This window comes from Phyllobates terribilis, unplaced genomic scaffold, assembly GCF_046119375.1.
Source record: "Phyllobates terribilis strain yellow unplaced genomic scaffold, ASM4611937v1 Scaffold_2__4_contigs__length_985480577, whole genome shotgun sequence".
Classification (NCBI taxonomy): Eukaryota; Metazoa; Chordata; class Amphibia; order Anura; family Dendrobatidae; genus Phyllobates; species Phyllobates terribilis.
Window position 1 is genome coordinate 211763480 of NW_027362762.1, and position 27989 is coordinate 211791468.

At 43.1% G+C, this 27989-nt stretch overlaps 1 protein-coding gene across 1 annotated transcript in view; it reads left to right on the forward strand.

Moving 5' to 3' along the window:
• The first annotated feature begins 1023 nt into the window (after positions 1-1023).
• RUBCNL (rubicon like autophagy enhancer) overlaps positions 1024-27989 on the forward strand; it is a 50244-nt gene continuing 23278 nt past the window's right edge. Inside the window, exons 1-4 of the mRNA XM_073663839.1 lie at positions 1024-1216; positions 24307-24407; positions 24596-24698; positions 25734-26381. Of these exons, the coding sequence (XP_073519940.1) occupies positions 24333-24407; positions 24596-24698; positions 25734-26381 (826 nt within the window). The 5' untranslated portion in view covers positions 1024-1216; positions 24307-24332. The remainder of the gene's footprint in view (positions 1217-24306; positions 24408-24595; positions 24699-25733; positions 26382-27989) is intronic.

Here is a 27989-nt window from a genome sequence, read left to right on the forward strand (position 1 = left end):
GCGTATTGCCGCGTAGATTGGACGAGACTCACCAATGCAAGTCAATGGGTGTGGGAAAAAAATGGACGTACTGACTATCCGTATGGTGTCTGATTTTTACGGATACATTACCATTGTGTAGCATAGAACATTGTACATGATTGTAGGATAGCTGCAGAGAAAACACACATTGCATACGGATGTCATAAAGATGGTGGGTGAGAGAAGAATCGCATGGTCCTCACAAGACGCTCGTCCTACTTTACAGGAACAACATCGGAGTCTTTTCTCGCAGAGGAGTGCAAGCCCTCAGTGAGAGCAATGGATAAAACTCTTCAGGAACGAGGTGCAGGTCCAGGATGAGACCAGGGGTCCCTGTATTCAGTGTCAGAGGACGCCATATTATTAGGGTGACATTAGAGCTGCAAAGTATAGTAGGTGATAGAATACACGTGATGGAACCTGGAGGGTGAAGACAAGCCCTCCATGCCCAGGACAGGTGGTGCCTTACTGATCGGTGGGGTCCGGCCTCTGATCAGCAGAACAGCCACGTTTCCCCATGACAGGACCTCCCGCCATTCATTCTGCCAAGCCCCATAGGGAATGATGGAGCGTGAGCATCGGTACAGCAGTGTAAAGGGAGAAAGAGCTCAGTGCTCCGGGGTCCCAGCGGTCTCCCCCCAGAGATCAGTAATGCACCCCCCATCCTGTGAACAGATTTCTCCGGACACCCCTCAGTGATAAGCCGCAGGAAGCACACGGCCTGTGGGGGGTTTTGGGCAGACTGGTCTTTGCCCCTCTTTGTGGCTCTTCCTTCTGGTTTGCAGTAATATAATGTCGGGGCTATGTCCGTGTAATCTTATCGGCGCTTTCTATGTGTTCTCAAGGCCGGCAGCAGTATCAGTGACGGCCCCCAGTAGCCCTGGAGCAGATAATTGCCGCACACAGCCGCGCACCCGGTGACCCAGGAGAGGATTAGTAGTTGCCAGGCGGAAGACGCGAGCGGGGGAGGGGCCAGAGGCTGCGGTGGGCGGGGCCACCGGCACAATGTGCAGCAGGGAGGGCGGAGCTAGCGCCGTGTATACATCCCACTGCCGGGCACTGCGGGGTTACACTGCACGCACCGCGCTGAGCAGCCGCCGGCCCCGGTATTATGTAGCCGCCGGAGCCATTATCAGCTGTGTGCGGGGAAATCACATCTGACGGAGCGGCGTGGCCGAGATCACCGGCACCTGAGGTAAGAGGCGGACACTGCTCAGCGGCTGTGACAGCGGGACAAGTGTCCAGTGCCCTCCGCGCTATTGTGTTCTGGTGTCAGCCAGTGATGTGCGACCCCCAGAGATGGTATAAGCCTGCGTGGCTGATGGGTTTGCAGTGTGATGGCTGCAACTAGTTGTGTAAAACTTTCCAGAGCTGGTGACCACTAGTGCGGGGCTGTAATGTGCGATCACAGGGAGGAAAGCTAAGGGGGCTGACCTGACTACTGCTTCAGAAGACCCCACTATCGGGAGTAGGTGTTGGGGGTCCTAGTACAGGTTAGCCCACGAGCTTCACTCTGATCATCCCTGCCTGGGATAGTGCTGCCGGAGGAGACCCTGCTCGGTGCATTATAGGGGCTCAGCTCTGATTTCGTGATGGCCGATTCCTGCCCCAATGCTGGAAGGTGGGATCTGGGATGGGCCGCCAATTTCAAAGAAGTGGCTCAGTGGTTAGCACTGTACTATGTATGTATGGGGCAGCATGACCTTGCAGCGCTGGGGTCCTGGGTTCATATCCCACCAAGGACAACATCCGCAAGGAGTTTGTATGTTCTCCCCGTGTTTGTGTGGGTTCCCCCCCCCCCCCCCCCCCTAAAGACATACTAATAGGGAATGTAGATCGTGAGCCCCAATGGGGACAGAGATGATGATGTCTGTAAAGTGCTGTGGAATTAATGGTGCTATGAAAGTGAGTAAAACAGGTATTTGGGGCCAGTCCTTATTCCTGAGCTTTAATCCACCCCCTTTATTAAGCAGATTACAGCCATACATAATTTAGGGCCAGACTCCTCCAGATCGGTGACATTGGTACCCGGCAGATCTTCACCCACAAGGATAAATCTCAGTAATATCTTTTGATTCTCGTCTTCAGTCTTCTTTCCCTTTGTGATCAGCGTTACCATATACTGCTCCTCCACCTGCACATTCAGCCAAACCAAAGGTTTATAGGGCATCTGACTATTGTGGGTGCCAGTGTAATTGATTAGGGGCCAGTGAATGTCCCCAGTGGCATAACCTGCCGGGGTCTACAGCTGCATCGCTGCGATCAATGATTTAGCATCACTTCCTTCTGGAAGATTTTCTGGTAATGAATTGAGTGAACAGTGGGGTCTTGTCCAGTTTGGGCCCCTCCCCCGCCCTGGTCTGGGTGGCTGGCAGGCAGGTTTGCAGGGCAGCTGCAGGCCCATGTGTTGCTGGTGGAGGAAGAGTTTGCATTCTTTATCTCATCTGGGAGGGAGACATTCATATGGTAATGTACTATAGCAGGCTGCCGCTGTTAACCCTTACAGCCCTCATTTTACTGATCACTTTTTATCAGTAAAAATACATATATTTTTTCTTTTTATTTCCTGCATATTAAATTGACAGAATTCTTTATGCCGTTGTCCTCAGCTTTTTATCTTAATTTTACTTTATTTATCCATTACATATTATAGTCATGATTGCTGTTACTGACCATTAGTATCGGGCTGCCCTATAGGTTCTGTCCATGGATTTGTCTGGCCCGTTATACCTTATATAATCATGGATATGTGGGACCTCTTTTAGTGTGTAGACTGCTGGGAAGACAGTTGCAGGTCATACATGTATATGACGTCTGTATTATGTATACAGGAACCCCTGGAGAAACCTAATAGAGTGTACCTTCATTTATGATTGCATGGTGGAATTATTTGGGAACAGACTTGTTGTATAACGTGTGAAACACGTGGCGGCGTCATGTGGACTCTTTATGGGAGAATTATTTTATTGCTTCACATTAGCTGAAGTGCACTGTATATGGCTGTAATATTTTGCCAGTATGTCCGTATTATGCGAATGATCACAATTACAATAAAAAGTGAATACCTTGTCCGTCCATGTTAATAAATGAGATGTGATGTGGGTGGAAAATGATGGGTCATTGATTTATTGGTTTGTTCAGACGATCACTCTGCACTTGGGGGAGGGGGTCACTGATCATCAAAAATGCTGACCTGAGTCATGATTAATGGTAGGGTTAGCCATTTACTCCAAAAAGGACTGACCATGCACAGAGCCGTGTCTCAGCTGTTTTGTACCCTGTATATATCTCTGATTTAATATCAACCTTTTTTATATATCAAATTCTGGACAATGGTCCCGAAACATCAAGATATTTGTACCTGAATTATAGCGGATAACGCCTTGAAAAGTCACAATATTTTTACGCAACTCGAATATTTTGAGACTAGGTGTCTTTACGCTATCTTTGCTAAAGTTGGTAGAGCTGAGATAGGGGGCATGGTGAAGTCTGCCCAGCAAATTCATCAAAATTTACCCCAGAGTAATGTTGTAAATTATCCAAAAATCTAATGAATTGGGCACACATTACTCCAGTGGACACAATGGCAGTCTTAAGGACCCCATACACATTAGATGACTGTTAGCCAAACGATGCTTCTGACGATCGTCTGGCGGACTGCCACCTCGGCCATTTCTCTCATGTACAGGAGCGCTTGTTATGCCGAGCACTCCCATGTTCTCTTAGTAAGCCGATGGTGGCTTATCTCCTACAGAACAAAGCAATCAGAACTTCAGAAGTCTGAAATTGGACATGCCTGATCAAAATCTCCCCCTGACAATCAGCTGGTGCCCCCATATTTACGAACGTTGATTTTGGTGGGTTTAGCCCACATTAGTCACGGTTTTGGGATCGCTGGAGTGTCGTTTCGTGATCGCTGGGGAGCTGTCAAACATGCAGAACTTCCCAACGATTTCGGCCGCCCCAGCGATCTAACTAACGATCTCGGCGGTCGTTGGGACGCTTTCACACAGCAGCTATTTCAACGATCCACACCTTGATAGGGACTGTACTGTGTCACAAAGGCGTGCATAAAATCACTTTTCCGCGCCCCCTCATCTCCGATTGGTGGATGCTACTGCTTTCTGATTCGGCAGCCTTGGTTTAACATCGCTAATGCGTCTCCGGTCAGATGGGATCGCTACTGCGTCTCCGGTCAGACAGGAACACTGGTGTGTGCATTGTTCCTGTACAGATGTATGGATGTCCATATATTTATATGAATATATAGAGATGTAAATGGCCATTTATGTGTATGCATATCTGTATGTTTGAGAGTATGTATGTGTATATATAGTTATCTGTATACGTGTGTGTGTGTGTGTGTGTGTGTGTGTGTGTGTGTGTATATATTTATGTACTTAAAAATATGTATGAATACATGGATGAATCTGTTTACATACGAGTACACGAATGTATATGCGTGTATGTATGTATCTGTATACGCATGTGTATACATACCGTGCCTACAAGTAGTAGTCAACCCCCTGCAGATTTAGCTGGTTGACACATGCGGAATTAACTTGGCATTGTGACATTTGTACTGTAGATCAGCCTGGAAGTGGGAAATGCACTGCAGCAAATTTTTTTTTTTTTTTTTTTAAAGTTAATTCAGAGTGTCATTTATTATTCAACCCCTCAAACCACAAGAATTCTGTTTGGTCCCCCTAAAGTATTAAGAAGTAGTTCAGGCACCAAGAATAATGAGCTTCACATGTGTGGATTAAAGATCTCTTTTGCCAGCCTTTTCTGACTATTTAAGACCCTCCCCAAACTTGTGAACAGCACTCAGACATGGTCAACATGGGAAAGACAAAGGAGCATTCCAAGGCCATCAGAGACAAGATCGTGGAGGGTCACAAGGCTGGCAAGGGGTACAAAACCCTTTCCAAGGAGTTGGGACTACCTGTCTCCACTGTTGGGAGCATCATCCGTAAGTGGAAGGCTTATGGAACTGCTGTTAGCCTTCCACGGCCAGGACAGCCTTTGAAAGTGTCCTCCCGTGCCGAGGCCAGGCTTGTCCGAAGAGTCAAGGCTAACCCAAGGACAACAAGAAGGAGCTCCGGGAAGATCTCATGGCAGTGGGGACATTGGTTTCAGTCAATACCATAAGTAACGTACTCCACCGCAATGGTCTCCGTTCCAGACGAGCCCGTAAGGTACCTTTACTTTCAAAGCGTCATGTCAAGGCTCGTCTACAGTTTGCTCATGATCACTTGGAGGACACCGAGACAGACTGGTTCAAGGTTCTATGGTCTGATGAGACCAAGATCGAGATCTTTGGTGCCAACCACACACGTGATGTTTGGAGACTGGATGGCACTGCATACGACCCCAAGAATACCATCCCTACAGTCAAGCATGGTGGTGGCAGCATCATGCTGTGGGGCTGTTTCTCTGCCAAGGGGCCTGGCCATCTGGTCCGCATCCATGGGAAGATGGATAGCACGGCCTACCTGGAGATTTTGGCCAAGAACCTCCGCACCTCCATCAAGGATCTTAAGATGGGTCGTAATTTCATCTTCCACCAAGACAACGACCCAAAGCACACAGCCAAGAAAACCAAGGCCTGGTTCAATAGGGAAAAAGTCAAGGTGTTGGAGTGGCCTAGTCAGTCTCCTGACCTTAACCCAATTGAAAACTTGTGGAAGGAGCTCAAGAATAAAGTCCACATGAGACACCCAAAGAACCTAGATAACTTGGAGAAGATCTGCATGGAGGACTGGGCCAAGATAACTCCACAGACCTGTGCCGGCCTGATCAGGTCTTATAAAAGACGATTATTAGCTGTAATTGCAAACAAGGGTTATTCCACAAAATATTAAAGATAGGGGTTGTATAATAATTGACCCACACTTTTATGTTTAAAGTTTAATAAAATTCAACTGAGCAACATAACTTTTTGGTTTGTAAGATTTATGCTTCTGTTCATAAAACCTACTCTCGCTTGCAGTTTGAAGGCTCTAACTTATTTGCATCTTATCAAACCAGCTAAATCTGCAGGGGGTTGAATACTACTTGTAGGCACTGTATGTATATATTTATATGGACTGCTTACTGCGGTGACTACTGCTACTACTGAAAGAATGAGAAACAAAGCTTTTGCATAGTAGAACACAGTTTATTAGACACATCAGTACAGAAATGTCAGTAGTGTAGAAACATGAGTAGTTGCCCACTATAGGTTCTGATGCTGCCAAGGAACAGCACCAGGACCGTTAAAATACTGGCAGCAGTTGTCGCGGCAGGTCTTCGCATCATGGGTGTTTCTGCCATGTCCCACTGGTTGAAGGCCTGCAATTGCAGGATCGTTTGCACGCCATTCACCGAGCTCCACTTCCCCATTGGCTCGGTCCACAGAGTCCACGAAGCCAGGCGGACAGTACGTAATTGCATCACGTCGACGAAGAAAGTTGTGAAGCGTGCAACATGCCAAAACAACAGTCTATTGATTTAAGCTTCATGTTAATCGGCATGTGAAAAACTCTGAAGCGGTTGGCCAGGACAGCGTGTCAGAAAACGTGCTGTGTGGGTGTGTGTGCACGAGACCCCTAAAATATCTGCCCATGTAAAAGCATATATATACAGATAGAAGCCAAGCCCTCCCTCCATGAAGAGCAATGATAGCAAATAATTGGTAAATGTCCTAATAAATGAATTAAAAATGGAAACTCATTCGAGACCCCAAACAATACCTACCTTGCTAAAGATGTCTGATTTCTTCAAAGTGGAGTCACAGCCGGAGAACGCTGGTGGGATCCGAAAAACAAGGACGCAGTAGCGACCACCAATCGGGGACGAGGGGTGCGGAAAAGTCCAATTTATGCACGCCTACGTGTCTCAGTTCTGAATCGCTAACGAGGTCGTTAATAAGGTGTCAAATACAGTGGTGCACACTGCCCAGCGGGAGCGCAACGACCCAGGAATGGTCCAGGAAGCTTTGTAACGATCAGCGATCTCACAGCAGGGGCCTGATCGTTGCTACCTGTCAGACATAACGAGATCACTAGCGTGTGACTGGGCCTTTAGTGCATTGCTCTAGTAGAGATTAGCTCTGTACACATGAGGGGAGATTGGGGAAAACTGTCCATATTGCCCAAAGCAACAATCAGAGAGCAGCTTTCATGTCAGTGTGCTTTTGAAAAATAAAATCTGCATTGTAATTGGTTGCTATGGACAACAGACAGTGTCATAATTCTTCCCCATAGAGTTCCATAGATCCTGTATGGCTCCGTACTACAGGTCCCGTGTGCATGAGCCCTGAGTCCATTGCAGTGGCCATGCCAGGACCCTTAATTTTACTGGGTTAATCCATTTTATTAGCATTTCCGCTCCTGCATTGTATGCTTTTTGTTGTTGTCTATTATACTTTAGGCTTAAGTCCAAATTGAGCCGCCCCATATACCACAGTCCGAGTACGGACCATGACTTCAGGAGTCACCGTGGGTCTCCTGAACCGAACTCAACAGCCCATCTATCCATATGAGGCTGGGTGATGAGACCTGTGGCCAGTCCAGAAATAATTTTACAGAATTCCTACTTATTCTATAGAATACTTAGCATTTTTTTGTGATTTATGAAGTAGACCTGAATAAATTACAAATGTTATAGACGAGATTATTTTATTTATTTTTTTTTAACAACCACTTCGTTTCTGATTACTGGGAGCCTCATCAATCCCCAGACCTCCATGTGAAAGGGCAGAGCACCCTGCAATCTTCAGTCCCATAGAATTTATGGGGTGGTGTTGTGCACATTCTAGGTTATAATCTATGATAAGACCACATTACTGCCAAGATTGGATCTCATCAGGAACCAGGGACGCTAGACTCTAAATGGAAGCCATCTATACAGAGCGATAAAGTTGTGATAAGGGGGTGACTATGCTAAATAAAATGCGACAAGATTCCTCTCTAACTCTGCTGTTCATAAAAAAAAAAAGTCAAAAATCAGTGAAGCCCAATAAAAGTGTAAATAGCTATAGTGGTGCCCGTACTGCTTCCCAGGATACTTTAGCTATATAGTAAGTGCTGTTCTGAGGTGGCAGGTGTCTTTACCCTATTGCACCGTTTGTTTTTCTATTTTAGTCAACTTCTTGCTGAAGTTGTGGTCTGAAGTAACGCTTCAAAAAGCATCCTAAAATAGGAACGTGTGACCTTTAGTGGTTCCTTGTGAGGGATCTGCACTAAATTTCAGCTTACAAAATGTGTGAATCTTGATACTTTTTTTTTTTTTTTTTTCAATACCTAAATTCAGATATTGACCATTCCTCTCATTTAAAGGGCTAGCAGAACATGATATTTTTACATAACTTTGCCCCGATTCATAACTTGTAATTTATTGAAGTCACTTTTCTTCTTTTGTCTTGTGATATTCACTGATGCTTTTGCTTTAATTTCTTCAAAACTGTGTACTCTGTAAATTTGTTGCAAAATAAAAAATGCTTTTTATTTTTGTCTTTAACGTTTTTTTTTTGCGAGTTTTCAGCACCAAAAGTCCCAAAAGCTGTGAAAAGTCACACGCTTGTCTAAAAATGCACCAGATTGAAAACCCCAATAGAATCCTTACTTTGGGCAAGAACTAATGTGAGGTGGTGTGTTTTTCTTTTTGCACATTAGGTAAAAGTCACTTTTCACAAACCTGTCTAAAAGGTCATCTGGATAAGCTTTAAAAAAAATAAAGACAACTTACAAAATGTCTCAAATCTTAGAGAGAATTGGGTGTGAATATGAAAACCACTAAAAAGAAAAACTGAAACCATGATGACTCCTGGCCTGAGTCTTTTAATATGGATTTTGGAGTGGATTCTGCTTCCTGATGAAAAACTATTTCAAATACTCTTTGAATAACCTCCCTATTAATTTTATTAGGAAAATCTGACCAGCCTACAGTTCTGTACAGTTTTTTTTTTTCCATGTAGAAAAATAAACATCAAAATTCAATGGAAAGCTACCCACATAAATGGCTGCACATCCAGTATATTGGAAAAAATGCTAATTTAATAGCAAACCTAAAAAAAAATAAAAAAAAAAAAAGTAAAATCATCAAAAGACAGAAAGACCTTGGTCCCAGCCTAAGGATTTGGTGAAGGACCACCCCAGTTACATTACCAGCTTTCTATCAACTGCATTCTTGATATCCAGGTAGAAAGCAATGAGAAATAATAATGCAGTACCACAAAAAATATTGTATAATCGTGAACAAAAAAGGTTATTACCACTACCATAATGGATTGTGGCAATCCAAAAGAAATAGAGATCGTAAAATAAGCAGGGACTGAAACCAGGTACATGTGTGGGGGAAGACTACCCCATGCTCATCGCCATATCAAGATGGCTTCCTTGGGTCAAGAAAGAGCAGCAACATGGCAATTCTTGAGGCGTTTAAAGCACATAAAATACCCCATATACTAAAACATAACCTAGAAAAAGCACCAAAAGACTTTGGGGTCAATTAACAAAGATTGTCATTTTGTACGTCAGTCCTGATCCAGGGAGCGCTGGCCTAAGATGCACCAAATTTATTAAGAGGCGTGCGCTTCTTAATGACTTTGCCACATCCCTCAGCTGCGGTGCACCAGAGTACACTTCTGGTATAATTTATGCCACAAAAATGACAAATTAAGATTAATTGTTGGGTCACACTAAGCCATGCCATTACCTTAAAGCTCCCCATTTTCTTTCTTTTTTTTTTAAACTTTGCTAAAACTGGCATAAAAGTCACAAAAGTTTAAACAAATTTGGGATATTTGAAACCATTTCATGACCTTTTTCTGGCGCAAACGGTTTAATAAATCATGCATTTAGCTTCTTTTATTTTTTCTTTTAAAGCGTTTCTTTGATGTAGATTTTTTTTTTTTCAGATAGAGAAATTGACTTAAAAAAACTTTGTGAATAAATCAGTAACATGGGTATTTTCCAGTCAGTAATTTGCATCAGTTTTGGAAGCTACGAAGAGGAGAGGGTATAATGGCAAGAGTTGTACGTCTTCCTTGGTTTGGACCCACTCTTAGTTTTGGCTTACAAATACTGAAGGGAAATTCGTACTAAAATAGAACTGTGAATAAGAGCTTACTGTTTATTTGTGGATTTAGGTTACAGACTCTTGAAAAGCAGGAAAAGGCTATAGAAAGCTCTGTACATCCTGCAATCTCTGAGATAAAGGAGCCTGTGGTAGGAGGCAGCACTTCCCCATGTGTGGCAACTTTCTGCTTTTTAGATTGGATTCTCACTAATAAAAGGCTTTCATGAAGATCTTGAAGTTCACATGGACAGAAAGGAAAAACCAGCAAGACCCTGTTCCCAGGAAGCTGACCTTCTTGAAATTCGATATTACCTGAATCCCCAAATCCTGCAATTACGCATTGGTTCAAGTGACAAAATTCCAGTAAATCTTGTTAAGACAAGTCTCGCTCCAGTCAATAGACTAATCAGCAGTTTAATGTTGTCCTTGCTATGGGTATCGTAACGTAGTGACCGGGGAACAAGCCGGGCACAGAGACGTCCGCCTGGTGTCTCCCCTTTAGGCTATGTGCACATGGCATGTTACAGATGCAGCTGCCGAGTTTTCACAGGCAGTTTCTTCAGGAAAGTCCTGGTTTTTGTCCTTCTGAGGTGGCTTTGCCTTCGTTCTTGTTGTGACTCCGCCGCTGGCCTCTCTTACTCTATATTGTGAAGTGTAGAGAGCGGGTGGCTGTCTCCCCAAGCATGAGCTTGTCACTTTTTAATCACTTCAGGGGTTCTGAAACAGTTAGAAGTGACAAGACGGAACATGCACAGCAATGTCGTTTTCACATTGCTGTGCATTATGTTCACATTATGGGGCGGTTTTGCCGCTCTTTTTCAGGCGGATTCCAAGTATAATCCGCCTGAAGAAGACGCCATGTGTATATATAGCCTTAACTTGGCAGGTGTCTTCATTAGAACTATGATTTTGCTGAGCTGTCATAGTGTTTCAGAGTAAAACATGGGTTACTGCGATAAGGGAGACTGTCAGTATTTAATGACGTCTGTGGCATGAGAAGTTGTCTGATAACTTCCCTTTAACTGTTTAGTTTCACTGCTGATTCATGTAGATATGCCATCGTTATTGGCACCCATGAAGTTTAATTACATAATGTGGAATATCTCCTGGAAAAAAATGAATCAAGTGAAACCTTTTTTTTTTTGTATAGAGCCCTCGTGTTAAATACAAAAGAGGAAATAATAAACAATAATTTAAAACCAAAAACAATGGGAGGGAAAAATAGAAAAACCTAAAGCTTGCTGTGTCACTGGTATCTGCACCCTTTACATTAATTTAGTATGGAAATACATTTTGACTCGCCTGTGGAAATCACAAAAGATGTTCACTTGTGATTGTCGGTGCCCATGTGACATGAATTAGCCAATTAATGATGACTTCAGTGTTTTAAAAAGCCACATGGTAGGCCATGTTCATTTGTCACAATGGTGAAGACAAAGAAGCTGTCTGAGGACATCAGAACTGCTATTAGCAGACACAAAACTTCCAAAGGGTATAAGGCCAACTTCAAAGACCTTAGTATCCCAGTTTCAGCAGTGCGCAATGTTATTAAGAAGTTTGCCAAGCATGGAACCGTCATGAACCTCCCTGGATGTGGGGGAAAGAGGAAAATTTGATAAGAGATGTCTTCGAAGGCTTGTGCAAATGATGGAAAAAACACCATGTCAAGCATCCATAGAATTGAAGGCCAACTTGGAGCAGTCTGGGGTCATGGTTTCAACAAGTACCATACGCAGCACACTAAACCAAGCAGAGCTTTATGGGCGAAGGCCAAGGAAGAAACCATTGCTGAATAAAAGACATAAACAGGAACGACTGATCTTTGCCAAAGAGTACCTTGACAAACCACAATCCTTCTGGGAAAATGTTCTGTGGACACATGAAACAAAAATAGAGCTTTTATGCAATGCAACAGATTGTTTACAGACTGTGACGCGCCCCCTGGGCCATATTCTTTAGGGGGAATATCCGGAGCCGGATCAGATGGGAGTTGTAGTCTTCCGAGTGGCTGTGACCCGGTCCGTGCCCAGGGTGTCAAACTCAGTTGTATGTGGCAGTCCTACAGATGTTATAAAGTTCTTTATTGTCGACTACGCCACCCGTTGTATTGCGGTCACTATGGCCGCCGCTGCAGCAGGGTCCGCTGAGGCTGATGGTGTAGGTGCAGCTTTTGGTGGTATAACCCCCAACGGGTGGGGTATAGCCTCAGGGGGTCAGGTGCAGAGGATGGGGGTTGTGGTGGTGCAGCAGGGATGTTAAATGAAGACAGAGTCGGGTTGTGCAGTTTAGGGTATTTACTCACTGCTGATGTTCCGGTCACTCCAGCTTCAAGTGACCTCCCGAGCCGTGCTGCATCCACCAGGTCCTGGATCCAGCCAACCCCCAAGCGAGTCCGGAGCGTGACCCTGAGCTCTCCTTCTGTCCTTTCTCTGGCCGTCCCCACTAGTGATCCACCCAGGTCCAGCTCCCTCGGGCCTTCTGTTGGGTGACCCTTGGCCTTGGGTTCCCTGACCCTCCACGTGGTATGCCTTCGTGGTGGGTGGCCGTGGCAGACGCTGCCCACGGCCTCCGGTCTCTGGCTGGGGTGTGTTTTTGCCCCCCACCAGCTTGGGTTCCGGTACCCTGATGCCGACTCTTCACCCGTTGCTTGAATTTGGGCTCTGAGTCCTCTCTTTGTCCCCTCTCTGGGTCTTTCCTTCTTTCTCCTCTCTCTCTCTGGGACTGCTCTGCTCCTCTTCCTCCTCTGACTTCTCTCTGCAAAAGGCTGACAGACTGACCCTGATCTTTGATGGTGCCCACCTTATATACACCCTCTATGTGTGAGCTCAGGTGACCAGCACCCAATGAGCTCCTATCTTTACCCAGGCTGCTCCCCCTATCTGCCCCTACACTACTTGGGATGTTCCACCCCCCTCCCACTCCAGCCAGGAACAGACTCGGTCGTACCTGCACATTTCTAAGTGGGAGTACCGTCGGCCTGTTCCTCGGAAATGGGATGTATGTAGTGCATGCAGCCTACAGAGCTCAGTTCCACACTCCATCCTTACCCGGGAGTGGAATATCACACCTCTGGATTGAGGTGCAATACCCCTGTAGCAGCCGAATCCTCAGGGTGCTACAACTGCACAATGAAACTTATAAGGAAAAGAACACCTTACAACAGTTAAGCATGATGTAGGATCCATAATGCTGTGAGGTTGCTTTGCTGCGTCTGGTACTGGAAGCAGGGCTGTGGAGTCGGTAAGCCAAACCTGCGACTCCGACTCCTCAATTTCCCTTACACCGACTCCACGACTCCCACATATATTGCTTATATTTAAGTGAAAAATTTATTGTAGTACAATGTGAACATCAGACATTTAATAATTTTTCTGATACAATAATCAAGATATTTAGATAGAATATAATATATATTTATTGGAATACAACTTTATAACACAAACTAAATTGTAAATATTTAATACACTATGTAATCGATTTTATATATATAGATAGATAGATAGATAGATATATATATATCTCACTATGTAATAAACTAAGTGGCAAAAAAACAGTTTTCAACAAAAACATACTAAATAACATTTGTGCAGTCTATGAATTTGTTCTAAGAAATAGTATCACCTCCATCAGATCCTCCTTCATAGATGACCTCAAATCTGACCTAATAATTTTAAGGCTAGAGAACAACCTCTCTACACTAACATTGGGTTGGAGGCAAAGCCTTAACCACATGGGCAACATCTCTAACAATTTCCGGGTATAAAGGAATTGCCTCATGCACAGTCAGTTTTGATGAACGGTTGAATTTTTCTATTTCTTTGAGAGCAAGTGAAACATTTTGCTGAAATATGGTCAATCTGCTTGCTATAGGAGACGGAGTGAAATCTTTTTCCTTGCGGCAACGCTTTGCCTGCTCCATGTCATCCAAATACTTGTCAAAGTCAAACTCCTCATCTGATGAGGACGAAGATATGGCAGCAGTAGCACTGTCAGGACCCAAGTCCTCTTGCGCCTGGCAGTCCTCCTGTAGGCCACTCATCCTAACTGCTACCTCAGTCAGAGCTTCTTTTCCTTTAGTAAGCTGTTGATCATCAAGCAGTATACGATGACCTGGGTCCACATAAACAGCTGCCAGAAAATGTTTTATTTTCCAATAGCTGTGTTTCTCTCCGTTTCATTGAAGCAGAAATGCCATCTGCGATTAAACCTCCTCTTTGGGACAGGCAAAATAGCAAGTTCTTCCACTCCCTTATGAAAATGCCAGGAGTTAAATCCTCAGCTTGTAATTTTTTAGTCACGGTAAATGGGTGATTAAGCAATTCCTTCAATTCAGCTACCTGTGTCCATTGACCTTCATTTAGGGTTACCTGAGGGTTCGCCATATCTATAAGAAAGTGTTTTAGTTCAAGCAATCGCTCAATCATTAAATAAGTGCTGCCCCACCGAGTGGCTTGATCGACAATTGCCCCTTTCCCAGCACGTCTCTTCAAGATGGAATCAATTTTAGGGGTTCTGGCGGCAATAACCAATTTCCTCACTTTTCCAATCAGATTTCCAGCTTGTCCCTCTTGCAGATTATCTCTTATTGCCAGCTGCAGCGTGCGCACAACACAGCGCATGTGATGAATAGGAAAGTGTTTTGAAGCAGCTTCAACAAGATCTATTTCTAAAGTATAATTTTGCTGTTTTTCCATTGTAATATCTGTTTGTTCCTCAGTTACATGAACAGCACTGTGGCCTTCCATCTCAAACCTACTGAATCATAAGTTTTCTTCTAGCTGTTGTTCATTACTCTCATTCATCAGTTTAATTGTACTTATCATGTTTGAAGCATTGTCTGTTAGAATAGCAAGAACCTGTTCTTTTTTGAGTTCGTAATCTTGCAGAACTTTTTCCACTAAGGCCTGGAGAACCTGGCTGCTGTGATGAGCTTTAGTATCTTTTACTGCCAGTGTCTTGGTAACAATTTCTTTGTTGTCACAAACATATCGAACATTGATGGCAAAATAGTTCACTCTGTGACGTGTGCAGGCATCCATTTTAAGAAACATGAAGCGTCTATTGAGAGTCTTTTTAAAAATATTCCCCACAAACTGCATTGATCTACTGCACCCAATTTATTATATATTTTAGGAGTCGGTCCATTTTATACCGACTCCTACTCCACCAAATTGAGTATCGACTCCGACTCCACAGCCCTGACTGGAAGCCTTGACCTTATACCAGGAGTCATGAAATCAGAGAATTATCAAGAGATTTTAGAGCAAAATGTCCTACTCAGTGTAAGAAAACCTGGTTTGAGTTGAAAATCATGGGTCCTCCAGCAAGACAATGACCGAAAACACACATCCAAAAGTACACAGGAATGGTTGAAAAAGGAAAAATGGACTATTTTAAAATGGCCAGCAATGAGTCCTGACCTCAATCCCATTGAAAATCTTTGGGGTGAGCTGAAATCTGCCATTGGGGAAAAATAACCCTGCAAACATTCAAGAGCTTGAACAAACTACAAAGGAAGAGTGGGAGAAAATTCCAGCTGAGAAGTGCAAGAAACTTATAGATGGCTGCAGGAAACGTTTGGAGGCTGTCATCAATGCCAAAAGGTGTGCAACCAAGTATTAATTAGCGGTGCCTTTATTGCTGCACATGCTGTTTATTCTGTTTTTTTTCTTTGTTTTTCAACTTTATGTTGCAATTTCAATGCTTTTATTGTATTACTTTTGGACCACTAATTTAAAAATCCTGAGGATATCACTTTGGTACATTTCCATTTATTTCTGAAGATATTATACAGTCTATGAAAAAATTTTATTTATTTATTTTTTATTTTTTTAAGGGGTACCAATAATGGCGAGCAGCACTGTAAGTGTTTCCCAAACTTCAATCCTCACGGCCCCCAACAGGTTAGGTTTTCAGGATTTTCTTAGTATTGCACAAGTGATGGAATTATTATCAAGGCAGCAGAAACTGTCAGGTTCTCTCACCTGTGCAATATTATGGAAATACTGAAAATATGATCTGTTGGGGGCCAAGAGGACGGGGTTTGGGAATCACTGATGTAGATGTATATGGTAAAAGTCAAGTGCATGTTAGTTTTAGCTTCTACAAATAATCTCACAAAGTAAAATAGAAATTGCAAGGGAAGTAAGAGCTTAACTTGAAGGATGGAAGCATAGCACGGAGAGTATTTTATGAGGAATCTGCTTTTTTTTTAAATAAAATGTTCATAGCTTATATTGATTATTATCCTTATTCAGGAATTTTACATACTCTTTGGATGGATGTTGGAAAATCCCATTAACCTTTAAGTTGACCAAAAGTTTTTCATACAAAACTCAAGACAGAACTTAACTTTTTGATGATATTCTAATTTAGTGAGATGCGCCTGTATTACTGCACCATTGTGAGTTTTTAGAAGCAGAAATGTCAGCCATTGATTACCATAGAGGTTATAATCAGCTGTCACAGACACTAAATGACCTATGTTTCTGCCTTTCTGTTTTTTAAAAAGTGAGAACATAAGCAGACGAAGACTTGTTTGTAGGTGAAGGGTGAAAAGCAGTCAACGTCCTGGCTTCTAAGAAAACAGGTTAAACAAAAAAATCTGCTTTCCATATTCAGGTCATATAATATACAGTAAATTCTTTATTCACACAAATGTGCAAGGTTTCTATCTCCAGGTTGAAATGTCTTACATGTTTGTGTGAATAAGGGATGTGCATTTTTATATGAACTGGAGTGCTGTCAAGACTGTATATTTCCATTTGGCTCCTGTGTGTGGATACCCAAAGTGACAGAGCTTAAAAAAACTGAAAGGTTCTTGCTAGGCAGAATCAGTGTGTAACGGTTTTGGTCGACCGGTCTCCTCCAAGATCCCCATACACGGGAACTCTCTGCTTGGCGGAGTGCTTCTGTGCTGCCTGAGAGCTGCTGCTAGACTCCGGGAGATAAACCTGTCAGAAAACAAAAAGGATCTGCGTCCTGGATCCTTCTTTGCTTACTCCTTAGCCCGTTGGTCTATCCTGCTGATATCATTTTTTCTTCTGATGTTAAGGCCCCCATACACATTAGACTAATGTTGACTAAACCTGCTGATATCGACCGACTTGGCCAATGGTCTAACGTGTAAGGAGGTGCCAACAGACTGATGGTCGGTTAAGATGTCGATTGTGCATGTCTGATTTCAGACTGCCACTCACATTGTTCTCCCGAAGATGAGCCGCTGGCCGACATGTCAGCCAGTGGCTTCCTTATAGATCACACAAGCGCTCAGCCAGGCGAGCACTTCCGGGGTATGGGAGAGTCGGCAGAGATGGCTGTCGACCGAATGATAGGTCAAAACCTAATTTGTCTGATAGCCATTTAATATGTATGGCCAGCTTTAGTCTTATGTGAATTGGGCCTCTCTACACGTGACCTACTTCAGTTTTTGTGCACAAGCTAGTCCGAGCTAACGGAAGTGTTTGTTTTCACCGGCCGGTCGTGTCTGAACGCTGGTGTATCCATGTGCGGTTCTGTGCATTCGTCTGGTGAAGGAGCTACCTCGTATCTGCATTAAAAAATGGCAAATCGAACAAAACTAATGTATGCTGCGTTTGTTCTCAGAGTGGAAAATTTCTCCTGTACTTTTGCACATTTATTTTTATTGGTCATCACGCTGTACTGTCTGCAGGACTCTTTATACAGGCGGCACACTGGCCTTGTTCCCATGAATGTATTTGCAATCAAATACCGATTGCATCAAGTTTATGCAAAACTCAGTATTTACAGTGTGAACTCTTATTTTTAAAGACTTGTGCAATTCTCCCTGGCACAAGGATATCGGCTTCTAGGCCACATCCTGACTGATGGCAGAGAAAATAGCTTTTTAGTCCTCTGCTGTCTAATCCCAATGCATCCTGCAAAGTTATTTTCTCTGATTTAAGCCTCTTTCAGACGGTTTTGGACATCCAGAAGAATTATGGTCCAGAGGAGTCAAGGTACAGCAGTTTGTGGGGAATATTTTTTTCATAAGAATTTGGGGAAAGTTATAAAATGTCCTATTCCTGATCTAAGGGTCTAGACTTTTAGCTGAGATGAATCTGTGCTACAGTAAACTTATCACTTAAACATGAGCCGTGTATGAGGGAGTTGTGGAGTCGGGAGTTGGAGTCAGTCGGAGGTTTGGCTTACCGCCTCCACAGCCCTGGTCATCAGTCAGGATTTGGCCCAGAAGCCGATATCCAGCTGCAAGGACAAATTACAGAACTCTTAACAACGAAGGGTCAAGACTATAAACATTGAGTCTTTTCACAATTGTATCAAGTTTATGCAAAGTTCAAAAACTGATAAAATGCTTTAGAATTGTACTTAACTAATCATAGAAACATCTTGACTAAAAGATCTAAAAAAACTGAAATGGCAAACTGCGAAAACCAAAATATGTCAGTCTCAAAACTTTTGGCCATGACTGTAGATGTAGTAAGTGTATTAGAGCAGACGTGTGTACAGTAAATGCGCATGTCTAGAAGTAGCAAGCAAGAGTAAAGATAAGTGTACATGCATGCAAGTATGTTTAGTTTGTAGTTATATATTTTATTTGGGCTTTGATGGTATTATTTAGACTTTTCATGGGGGTGACTGTCAGTAGTATTTGGTTACCTTATATATAGTAGTGTCTGAGCATTATACATTGATATTATAAGCACACGATAGTGGTTATTTGCGTGCAGAATGTTTAGTAAATGGGTAGCACTTCATGCAGTTGTAAGACAACACTGCTTTAAATAACTGATGTAGAGTATACAGTATATTGGAAATTGTTGTAGGAGACCATGGTTTATTTTTTTACATTACATCCTCCTACAGTAAGATGCCAATCAGTGGTGGGGGGCCTGACACAAGATGTAGTCCTGTAGTGATAATCTCCTGCTGATAAAATACTAATTGTATTGAAATTACAACACACAGACTAATAGGTGACACATCACTGTAATCAGGGTCTCTGCCCGTGTATTATACCACTCGTATATTAAATAGAAAAAACCTGCTGACAGATTTGCTTTAATTGACTAACCAGTGCTGCAGTCAAAACACAAGACTGCCAGAGCAGCAATAGATTTAACAGCTAAATATAGGGTTTTGCTATTCTCTGCCACTGATTACATTTTTTTAGTCTTATGAACTCCTCTTTTAAAAGTTTTTTTTTTTTTTTTTTTTTTTTTTTTTTTTTTAGTGTCCCTTTAAGAGTGTAAATGCCCTTTCACAACTATGTAATGAATCAGGTATTGTGGAAACTTTCAAGTTCCTTATTTTTCCTTTGTTTGTGACGCAATAAAAAAAACAACTCGCTCCACACTGACCACACCAACTTCCTTTTATAATGCAAAAAAAAGGGGCCATACATTTTACGATCAGCAGTGTCTTCTTCCTTTTGGAGGAGAGAGGCGCACTGGGTCTTCTTGCTTTCTCCTCTGTGATACATTTTGCATTTTAATGTCTGTTACTATGAAGAATATTTTGTTGGTTTAAGGCTAAGTGCCCACAATGCAGAAATGCATATTTTTTCCGCTTCTCCCTGGCAGGAAAAAACATGTGCGGATTTTACATTCGTTTTTCCCGCCAGGTAGAAGCGTTTGTCAAGCGTTTTTGCATGCGGGTTATCAAGCGCTTAGGCTGCGTGCCCACTATACGTTTTTCAAGCAGAATTTCCGTAGTGAAAACGCTTGGTAATACGTGTCCCATGGTCCCCAATGATAATCTGCATATGCTGTGCACATGCTGTGGAAATTTCCGCTGCGGATTATCATTGCGGAAAAATGCGCAGCATGTCCATTAATTTTGCGGACACGCAGCGTAATTGCCGCTATTGACTTGCATTGAAACGCTTAATATCCGCATGACTACATGTGCACATGCGGATAGGAAGTGATTCAATGTGCGGATGGTACCCGGGTCTGGAGAAGAAGAGACTCTCCTCCAGACCCGGGTACCATAGTACCTGTTAAAAAAAAGAATTTAAAGCAAAAAATAAAGATTATACTTACCTTCTGATGGCCCCTGGTCTCCTCAGCGATGCGTCCGGTCTATTGCATGGGTCGCGGTGGTGTGAAGGACCTGCCATGACGTCATTTAGTCATGTGACAGGTCACGCGACCACTGACGTCAGCGGTCGCGTGACCTGTCGCATGACTCAATGATGTCATGGCAGGTCCTTCACACCACTGCGACCCATACAACAGACCAGACGGACCGGAGAAAATACCGGGGGCCATCGGAAGGCAAGTATAATCTTTATTTTTTTTTTATTTTTTCCCATTTTTATTCTTTTTTTTTATTCTTAAACTATTACTTGGTCACACTATATAAATCCATGCCGGTTGCATGGATTTATATAGTGTGACCAAGTTGTCAAGCACTTTCCAAGTGATGCTAGAATCGCTTGGAAGGCGCTTGACAACCCGCATGCGGAAATCATGTGAAGAACGCTTCACATCCGCATGTCCCTGGCAGGAAAAAAGCATGTACAATCCACATGCGTCTTTCCTGCCAGGGAGAAGCGGAAAAAATATGCAGCATTTCTGCATCGTGGGCACTTAGCCTTATATTAATATTTGGTCTCTTTGCACCTAATATTGCTTTGTAAACGATAAATTGCTAGCAATGTCTATAGTTTTTGCACACCGCAAGCATCATTTCCAAACCTTAAAGTGGTAATGAAAACAGATATTGTGCGCAGTTGTGATGTTTTTACATTGCTGGGCATTATGTTCATTTTTGTATTGTGTGTATGTGCCCTTAAAGTGAACCTGACAACTGATACATGAAAAGCCGCTGGGGACCGAGCCACACTGTAGACTAGTCGGGAAGGTGGTCCCTGGTGGCTTCTCGCCAGCTGCTGATCTGGATTGACAGGACTCTGCCAAGGACCTGCCTATCTGACTACTATTCTACAATGCGATCTCTGTCCCCGACAGCATCTAAAGTATGTTTTTCTTTGAAACACCGCAGCATTTCCAAGTTGGATACCTGGCTGAGATGATTCAGTCTGCCGGATACATGCTGCCTACAGATTGGGCAGCATGAATCCGATTCTCTTAAAAAATGTTGCAAGACATATGATTGACACGCTCATCAAAGGACTTGGTCGAGGAAAGGAGTTTGGCCTAAATTGCTATCCCATGAACAAAACTGCCGAAATTGCTCCACCATTTGGTGTAATTTATTGGAACAAAGAAACCCAACTAATAGGTGGTGTAATCTTAAGGCCCCGTCACACATAGCGAGATCGTTATTACGTCACGGTTTTGGGATCGCTGGAGAGTCGTTTCGTGATCGCTGGGGAGCTGTCAAACATGCAGAACTTCCCAACGATTTCGGCCGCCCCAGCGATCTAACTAACGATCTCGGCGGTCGTTGGGACGCTTTCACACAGCAGCTATTTCAACGATCCACACCTTGATAGGGACTGTACTGTGTCACAAAGGCGTGCATAAAATTACTTTTCCGCGTCCTCTCATCTCCGATTGGCGGCTGTGACTCTGTATCCGTTCATCTGGGCTTTGTTCCTGACAAGCGTTCTGGTTTGTGGATTGTAGTAGTGTTCTTCGGCTGTGACTCAACATATCAACAGCCCAGAGAATTCTGCTAGGATCTGCAATCCAGCACGAGGTCAGAAGCAAAGGATGGAATCGCTATTCTGTTGCCTTCTTTTTGCACGGTGGAAAATAAGAACGCTGTAGCGACCACCAATCGGGGACGAGGGCCACGGAAAAGTCCAATTTATGCACGCCTATGTGTCTCAGTTCTGAATCGCTAACAAGGTCGTTGATAAGGTGTCAAATACACCGATGCGCAACGACCCAGGAATGGTCCAGGAAGCTTTGTAACGATCAGCGATCTCACAGCAGGGGCCTGATCGTTGCTACCTGTCAGACATAACAAGATCGCTATTGCGTCACAAAAACCATGACGTATCAACGATCTCGCTAGCGATCTCGTTATGTGTGACGGGGCCTTTAGACTAGACAGATGCGGCACAATTATCAAACAGCGTGAGCCACTAGGTTTTAAGATGACTTAGTGTAAACTTACACTGCTTTAGTCAATCGTCAAGTTCATTTCATACTTGGGAGGTCCTGAAATATCTTGCCTGCTTCCACTGGGCAATCACATTCTGAACAGCTTCTGTTATAAAATAGCCACACTCGCCTTAGCGATACCCTGCGGTTCTGAAGCTTCATGGTGTCTTCTACCTGCTGCAGCGGTGATGGTCCACTGCAGACCTGTGACCGCTGCAGCTAACTACTAGCTGCACAATCGCTTAGTAAGGACATGCGCCTTCCACAAAGGAAATGATCGAAACAAGTTGACAACTGAAAACATGTCCGTCGATGAAATCGATTATCTTCAATCCCTTCCTGACACACAGAACGGCATACTGGTACCTCCAATGTTGGGTTCAGGTGTATGGAGCCGGTTCAGGAGTTACACTGACAGCAGCGACCCACCAGTGCTAGCTCAGATTGCTGCTGTTTTACCATTTAAATGCTGCTGTCAGTCTCGGACAATGGCAAAAAAAAAGAAAAACAATTTCCAGCCAAAACCTTCCATGTGAATATCTGTATCCCTGGATATTCCCTAGACAGCGTGGAGCAAGGGACCGCGGGGCGAGGGGATCGACGCGGCACAGCTGCTGCCTGATCGGCTCATAGTAAATGAGTTTATAGATTTCACCAGCTTGATATTCTGACATCGGTCCGTGGTTTTAGCAGATTATTGCGTGTGGGTCTGGTACCATGTGTATTTCTATGCACTTAGTTTATTCAGTCATTTTTTTCAAATTCCCTGGTTATTAGACTCTGAAATTTCACTTTTAATCTGCATGATTGGAATTGGACTCTGCAGATCATCAAAGGTGGGAAAGCCAGGAATGCCGGAGTATAATAAATTGTATTCTCTTCAGTTCTGTAGTAAAAGCACATTTCAAGGTCTGTGAACTCTCTTGGCCCCTGGATCATATGAGCTGAGGTCATCTGTTTCTGTAGGAGAGCAAAGCAGAAGGATTTATCAGATGCTGACAGCTCTGTTCTCACCAGACCACAGGATAAATGATGAGTTTATGACCAGGGCCCCAATATCTTGTGTGAATGGAGCAGAAGTATACATGCACCATTCGCTGCTATAGGTCTATGATGATGCTTGTTTGCATGTGTGAACAGAGCCGACGTCACAAATGTGCACTACTGGATTTTACTTTTACAAACCGCAGCCAATGATATGAAATAACAAAATGAATAATATTCCCCTTACCAACATCTTGCTCCTGACCTGATGTCTACAAGTCTCTCGTACTCCCCATCACACAACCACACCAGTCTGTTACCTGATGATGAAATAATACCACTGCAGCCGATCACTGGTCATAGTGGTGACCTTAGTGTTGCCGACTTAGGCTATAACCAATGATACAGTGGTCTCTTATCGACGTGACCTAACCTCGCTGGAACAGAGAGGAGCAGGACATTAGTAAGCAGAGTTTGACTCCTTTGTTTCATACCATTGTCAGCTGTTTGTAGAATGTAAGCACGGCACTGGTGGAAAACCCTTTTAATTTACCATCTTGGACACGTACACTTTTATATCAAGTCAATTGACCTAGTTGTATTGTTTAGGAGAATGGGAGTAAAAAGGAAAAATGTAAAAAAATCCACATTTACTTATCCAATATAGGGAACCTGCCATCTGATTCTTGCTACTTGAACTATGGACCACCTGAATCTGACACTGACTGCGTTATTGCAGCCATGTATGTTTTATTATGCACCACTGTGGTATTTCCGAGAAAACCTACTTACAAAATTCCCAGCTGGCTTTTGTATCTCAAATGAGTAGTCTGAGAGGATGGCCCCCAATGTCCGTCCCCCCCCATTCCTTAGGGATATAGGTCAGTCTAGGGGATCGGGCTGGGGAGATGCTGCTGGCCTAATAATCCAAGACTCATAGTCCCCATGGACTGGTTTAAAAAGTGTCCTAAATGTACTTACTGTCCAGTATTTTTTGGCTGGTTGGCATCTCTGATGTGATTCCTGCTTCCGATCGTTCAGGTTCTCTGTAAACTGCCCTCATTTCTTCTTGTAATCTCAGAGGACACATTTAGGTGACTCTGCTTCCCCATATTATAATGTTTGTGTATCTTGTATGTCACTAGTTTAACACTTCAATTGTGTTTTTGTATATTTTTAGGTAACAAACTTGAAGAACTTCCAGCCATGTATGTACATACCATGACGCTGACCAGTTACAGCAGTACAAAGAGGGTTAAAAAGTGTGCAAGAACGGCACAGGTATGACAGATTATATAAAGGGGCAATTCTTAATACCCATTATTTGTTTTCTGGTTATGAGAAGTTGCGTTGTGCTGCTGTTAAAGGAAGTTGTAGACAAAATGTGTGTTGTTTTTTTTTGTTTTTTATGGTCTTTGCCTAGGCACTTATAATGTGTCCATTTATACATTCTGTTTTCAATGTCTTAGGTGAGACGTCCTAATAAACACCATCTTGAGTTTCCGCCGTTTTTGAGTCCACTTTCTCCTCTGCTCTCGATGCCAAGGACCTCGACTGTTCTATTTACAGAAGGTAAACGCCCGCTGTGATATTGCATGCCACATGCTGGACACTGTCTGCATAAATGCTTCCTCATAGTCCACACAACCATATTAATAAAAAGCTTCATGAGCTTGCTTTGGGAAATTAGGACCTCAAGGTTAATGTTTGCCTTTTGAACACCACTTTTTTTTTTTTTTTTTTCCTGAGCTAAATTTCATATAACTATATGGTGGTTGGAGCTCAAAACTGCTGCACCAGAGTTAAAGGAACACTAAACCTAAATATCAAAATATAATGGGAAATGTAGGTTTCCCAAATTTTGTCACCAGAATTTACTAGATCCCTTAGATCTGGTGAAGGTGGTGTATTTACATGGAAAATCTAATGGAACCTTTCACCAAAATCGTGCTAAAGGAGCTATGTGCGGCATGAATCCGGCACTAGCTGCCCAAATTGCAGCCTAGAGTGTTTTTAATATGAAATGCTATGGCATTTCTGAGAAAGTCCCTGGCCGGCTTTTCAATGGAGGTTATGTGTCTCAGCTGACTAGTCCAAGACAAGTTACCTGCGGCTTCTGCCTGCTCCTCTCCAATTGACTGACATTTCCCCTCTTATATGTAGGGAGAGGCCTGTTGGTCAAAGAGATCAAGGCAGGGAGAAGGCGTCAGGGAACTGCCTCAGATTATACAGCCATTTTTAAGATTGTGGACACTAAATGAACGATGATTGGCTTGCATGTAGCCAATTGGCGGTTGTTTAATGGCCTGGTTAGTTATCATTGCTACATGACACATGTGATGTCGCGCAAGAACAGCTAATCAAGAGAAGAGCTGCAGATGCCATCCGGTAAGAGGCCATTTTCATGGGTTCTGTCCAGGGGCCACAGATTACTGGCGTGACCGATGGACTGGTTAATGCGAATTGATTTTCACCAACTCTACTTAATGGAAAAATTCCAGATAAAAACCAAAAAAAAGCAAAATCTAAAGACATGGAATCCATAGAGCATATGTTCATAACTCTACTTGCCATTTTTTTTTATTGCAACCTTTTCTTTCTTTGCAGATGTATTGCCTCGACCAGCAGTTATCGGAGTAGGGGCAAGCTATGGATCTTACGCAGATAGTGCTACTGCAATTAAAGAAATCCTCTGTTCAGTTTTAAACTTACCAAGAAGTATTAATTCCACAGCGTCTGTGAATGCTCATCCGCAGGACAGTGATGAGGAAGACTTGAAGGACACCAACACTGGTGGCAATAATATGGACTCAAATTGTGATCCTGATGGTAGTCCTTTATTGACAACTGCAGACAATGACATCCGGTTTAATAGACACACAGCTGCCTGGGATAACACCCAGTTGGACTCTTTTAATATGTCTCCATTGGACCCACCTACACCCATCACAATCGCCTATGTTGTACCCGAACTGGATTTGTCCCCCTACATACAATGCGAAAAGTGTTCAGACTTTATTTTACCTGAATCTGAATTTTTCCCACCACAGAACTTGCCTATAAACACCCGAAAGGAAAAACGACGATTTTCTTCACCCGGTGTAACACCCCATCATGGAAATCCAACGTATAGTTCCATCGTAGATGAATCTGCTTTTCACTTGAATGAGACTAAAACAGACACTGAGACTTCTACTGTAGAAGGCGATAAGTCCGTCCATCGGAGGTCGTTGTCCTGCTCCAGTCTTTCAAAAGGTAATATTCACTGATATCAGAGTTTATTTCTGCATTGGTGTTGGCAGATGTAGCTGCTTTCAGAAATGTAATGATTTACCAGTATTGTGGTGATAAAATCTAGCATAGGCGGTGCACAGTGTGGCACTGTAACCAGCACTGTATCTTGGCTTGTGAATATGTGCTTTAAGCTTAAAGGGAATCTGTCATGTTTTACACCTAGAAGATCTTAAGAGCACCTCATCCGCCTCTGATACTCTAATTAATGATGTTTGTATTAGTTTTTAAACACTTAAATTTAGTGTTTATGGCCAAGCTTAATTGTCTCTACTTCCCTGTGACTACTTAGGGTGAAGCTGGGACAATGAAGCTTAGTTTTTAGGGCTAGTACAAGTGTTTAAAAACGAAGTATACATGTTTAAAAACTATGCTTCATTGTTCCCACTTACCCCTTCGTGCACTCACCGGACTAGTCCGGGACCGCCCTCAATCAATGCCACTGGCGAGGGAGAAGCACGCCCACAGGGGTGTACCTGTCATTCCCGCGTGTGCTGGAAGAGAAGAGGCCATCCCTCAGCTCTATTTGCCACACCCAGACTGGGATGTCAGATACACCGCTCTGGGTGTGCTCTCCCCACACAGTGGCATTGATTGACAGTGGTCCCGGACTTGTCTGGTAAGGATGAAGCGGGGACAAATAAGTTTTTCGTTTTTAAACACTTACATTTAGGGCTAGTACAAGCATCAGTTATTAGGAGGCTGGTAAAGCTGTCCTAATACCTTCTAGGGGTAGTATGATGACTGGTTCCCTTTAACCTGTTGTAATGTTCTAGAGGTGATCAGATATTGGGTCCACAATGTCTGAACTCTTAATGGCCAAAAGTGCAAAAATTCTTGATTCTGCGTCACTGGATAGATTAATTTGGGTTGAGGAGAACATTGAATGTTGGAAATATGCAAACGCTTACAGGAAGTGTCCAGGAAAACTGGTGACTTGCTGAAACTTCCAAGCTGCTGACATGAGGTCCTTATATCCAGGAACCTTCTCACAGTTATTTTGTATTTGTGGCTGATCATGGTCATATATTTTATTACAGAAAAAAATAAACCACACAACAAAACCATAAAAAGCTAAAGAAATTGCAGATTTGTAAGAAACCCTTACTGTAGGACTAGGTCAGATATATGCTATGAATCTTTTAAGATGACTATAGATTGGACTATTTGCTTATATATTTTTCACACGAGGGATCCTGAATGTTAAAGGGAGTGGCTATGATTTTTCCATTGTCAAGTATCGTTCGTGTAAAGTGACGACCACACCTTTTAATTAGACAAGGTTTCTCAGGTCTGCAATTCCTTCATATTTTTGGGGTATTGTGTCTATTCATTTAAAGGGTATCTGTCCACAAGATCAGCTCCACCCTACCTAACCCACATGTAATGGCAGGCTTTTGAAATGTAAATCCATTGACACCTTTTATATCCTCTAACTGTTGTTGCATTCTTGAGTAATTAGTGTTTAGTTCATATACTAATATGGCAGTGTGCTTGGCATGGCGGAGCACTCAAGCAGCCACTTCCTTCCCAGGCTTGATCAATAGGTCACCTGTGACCTCAGGCACCAGG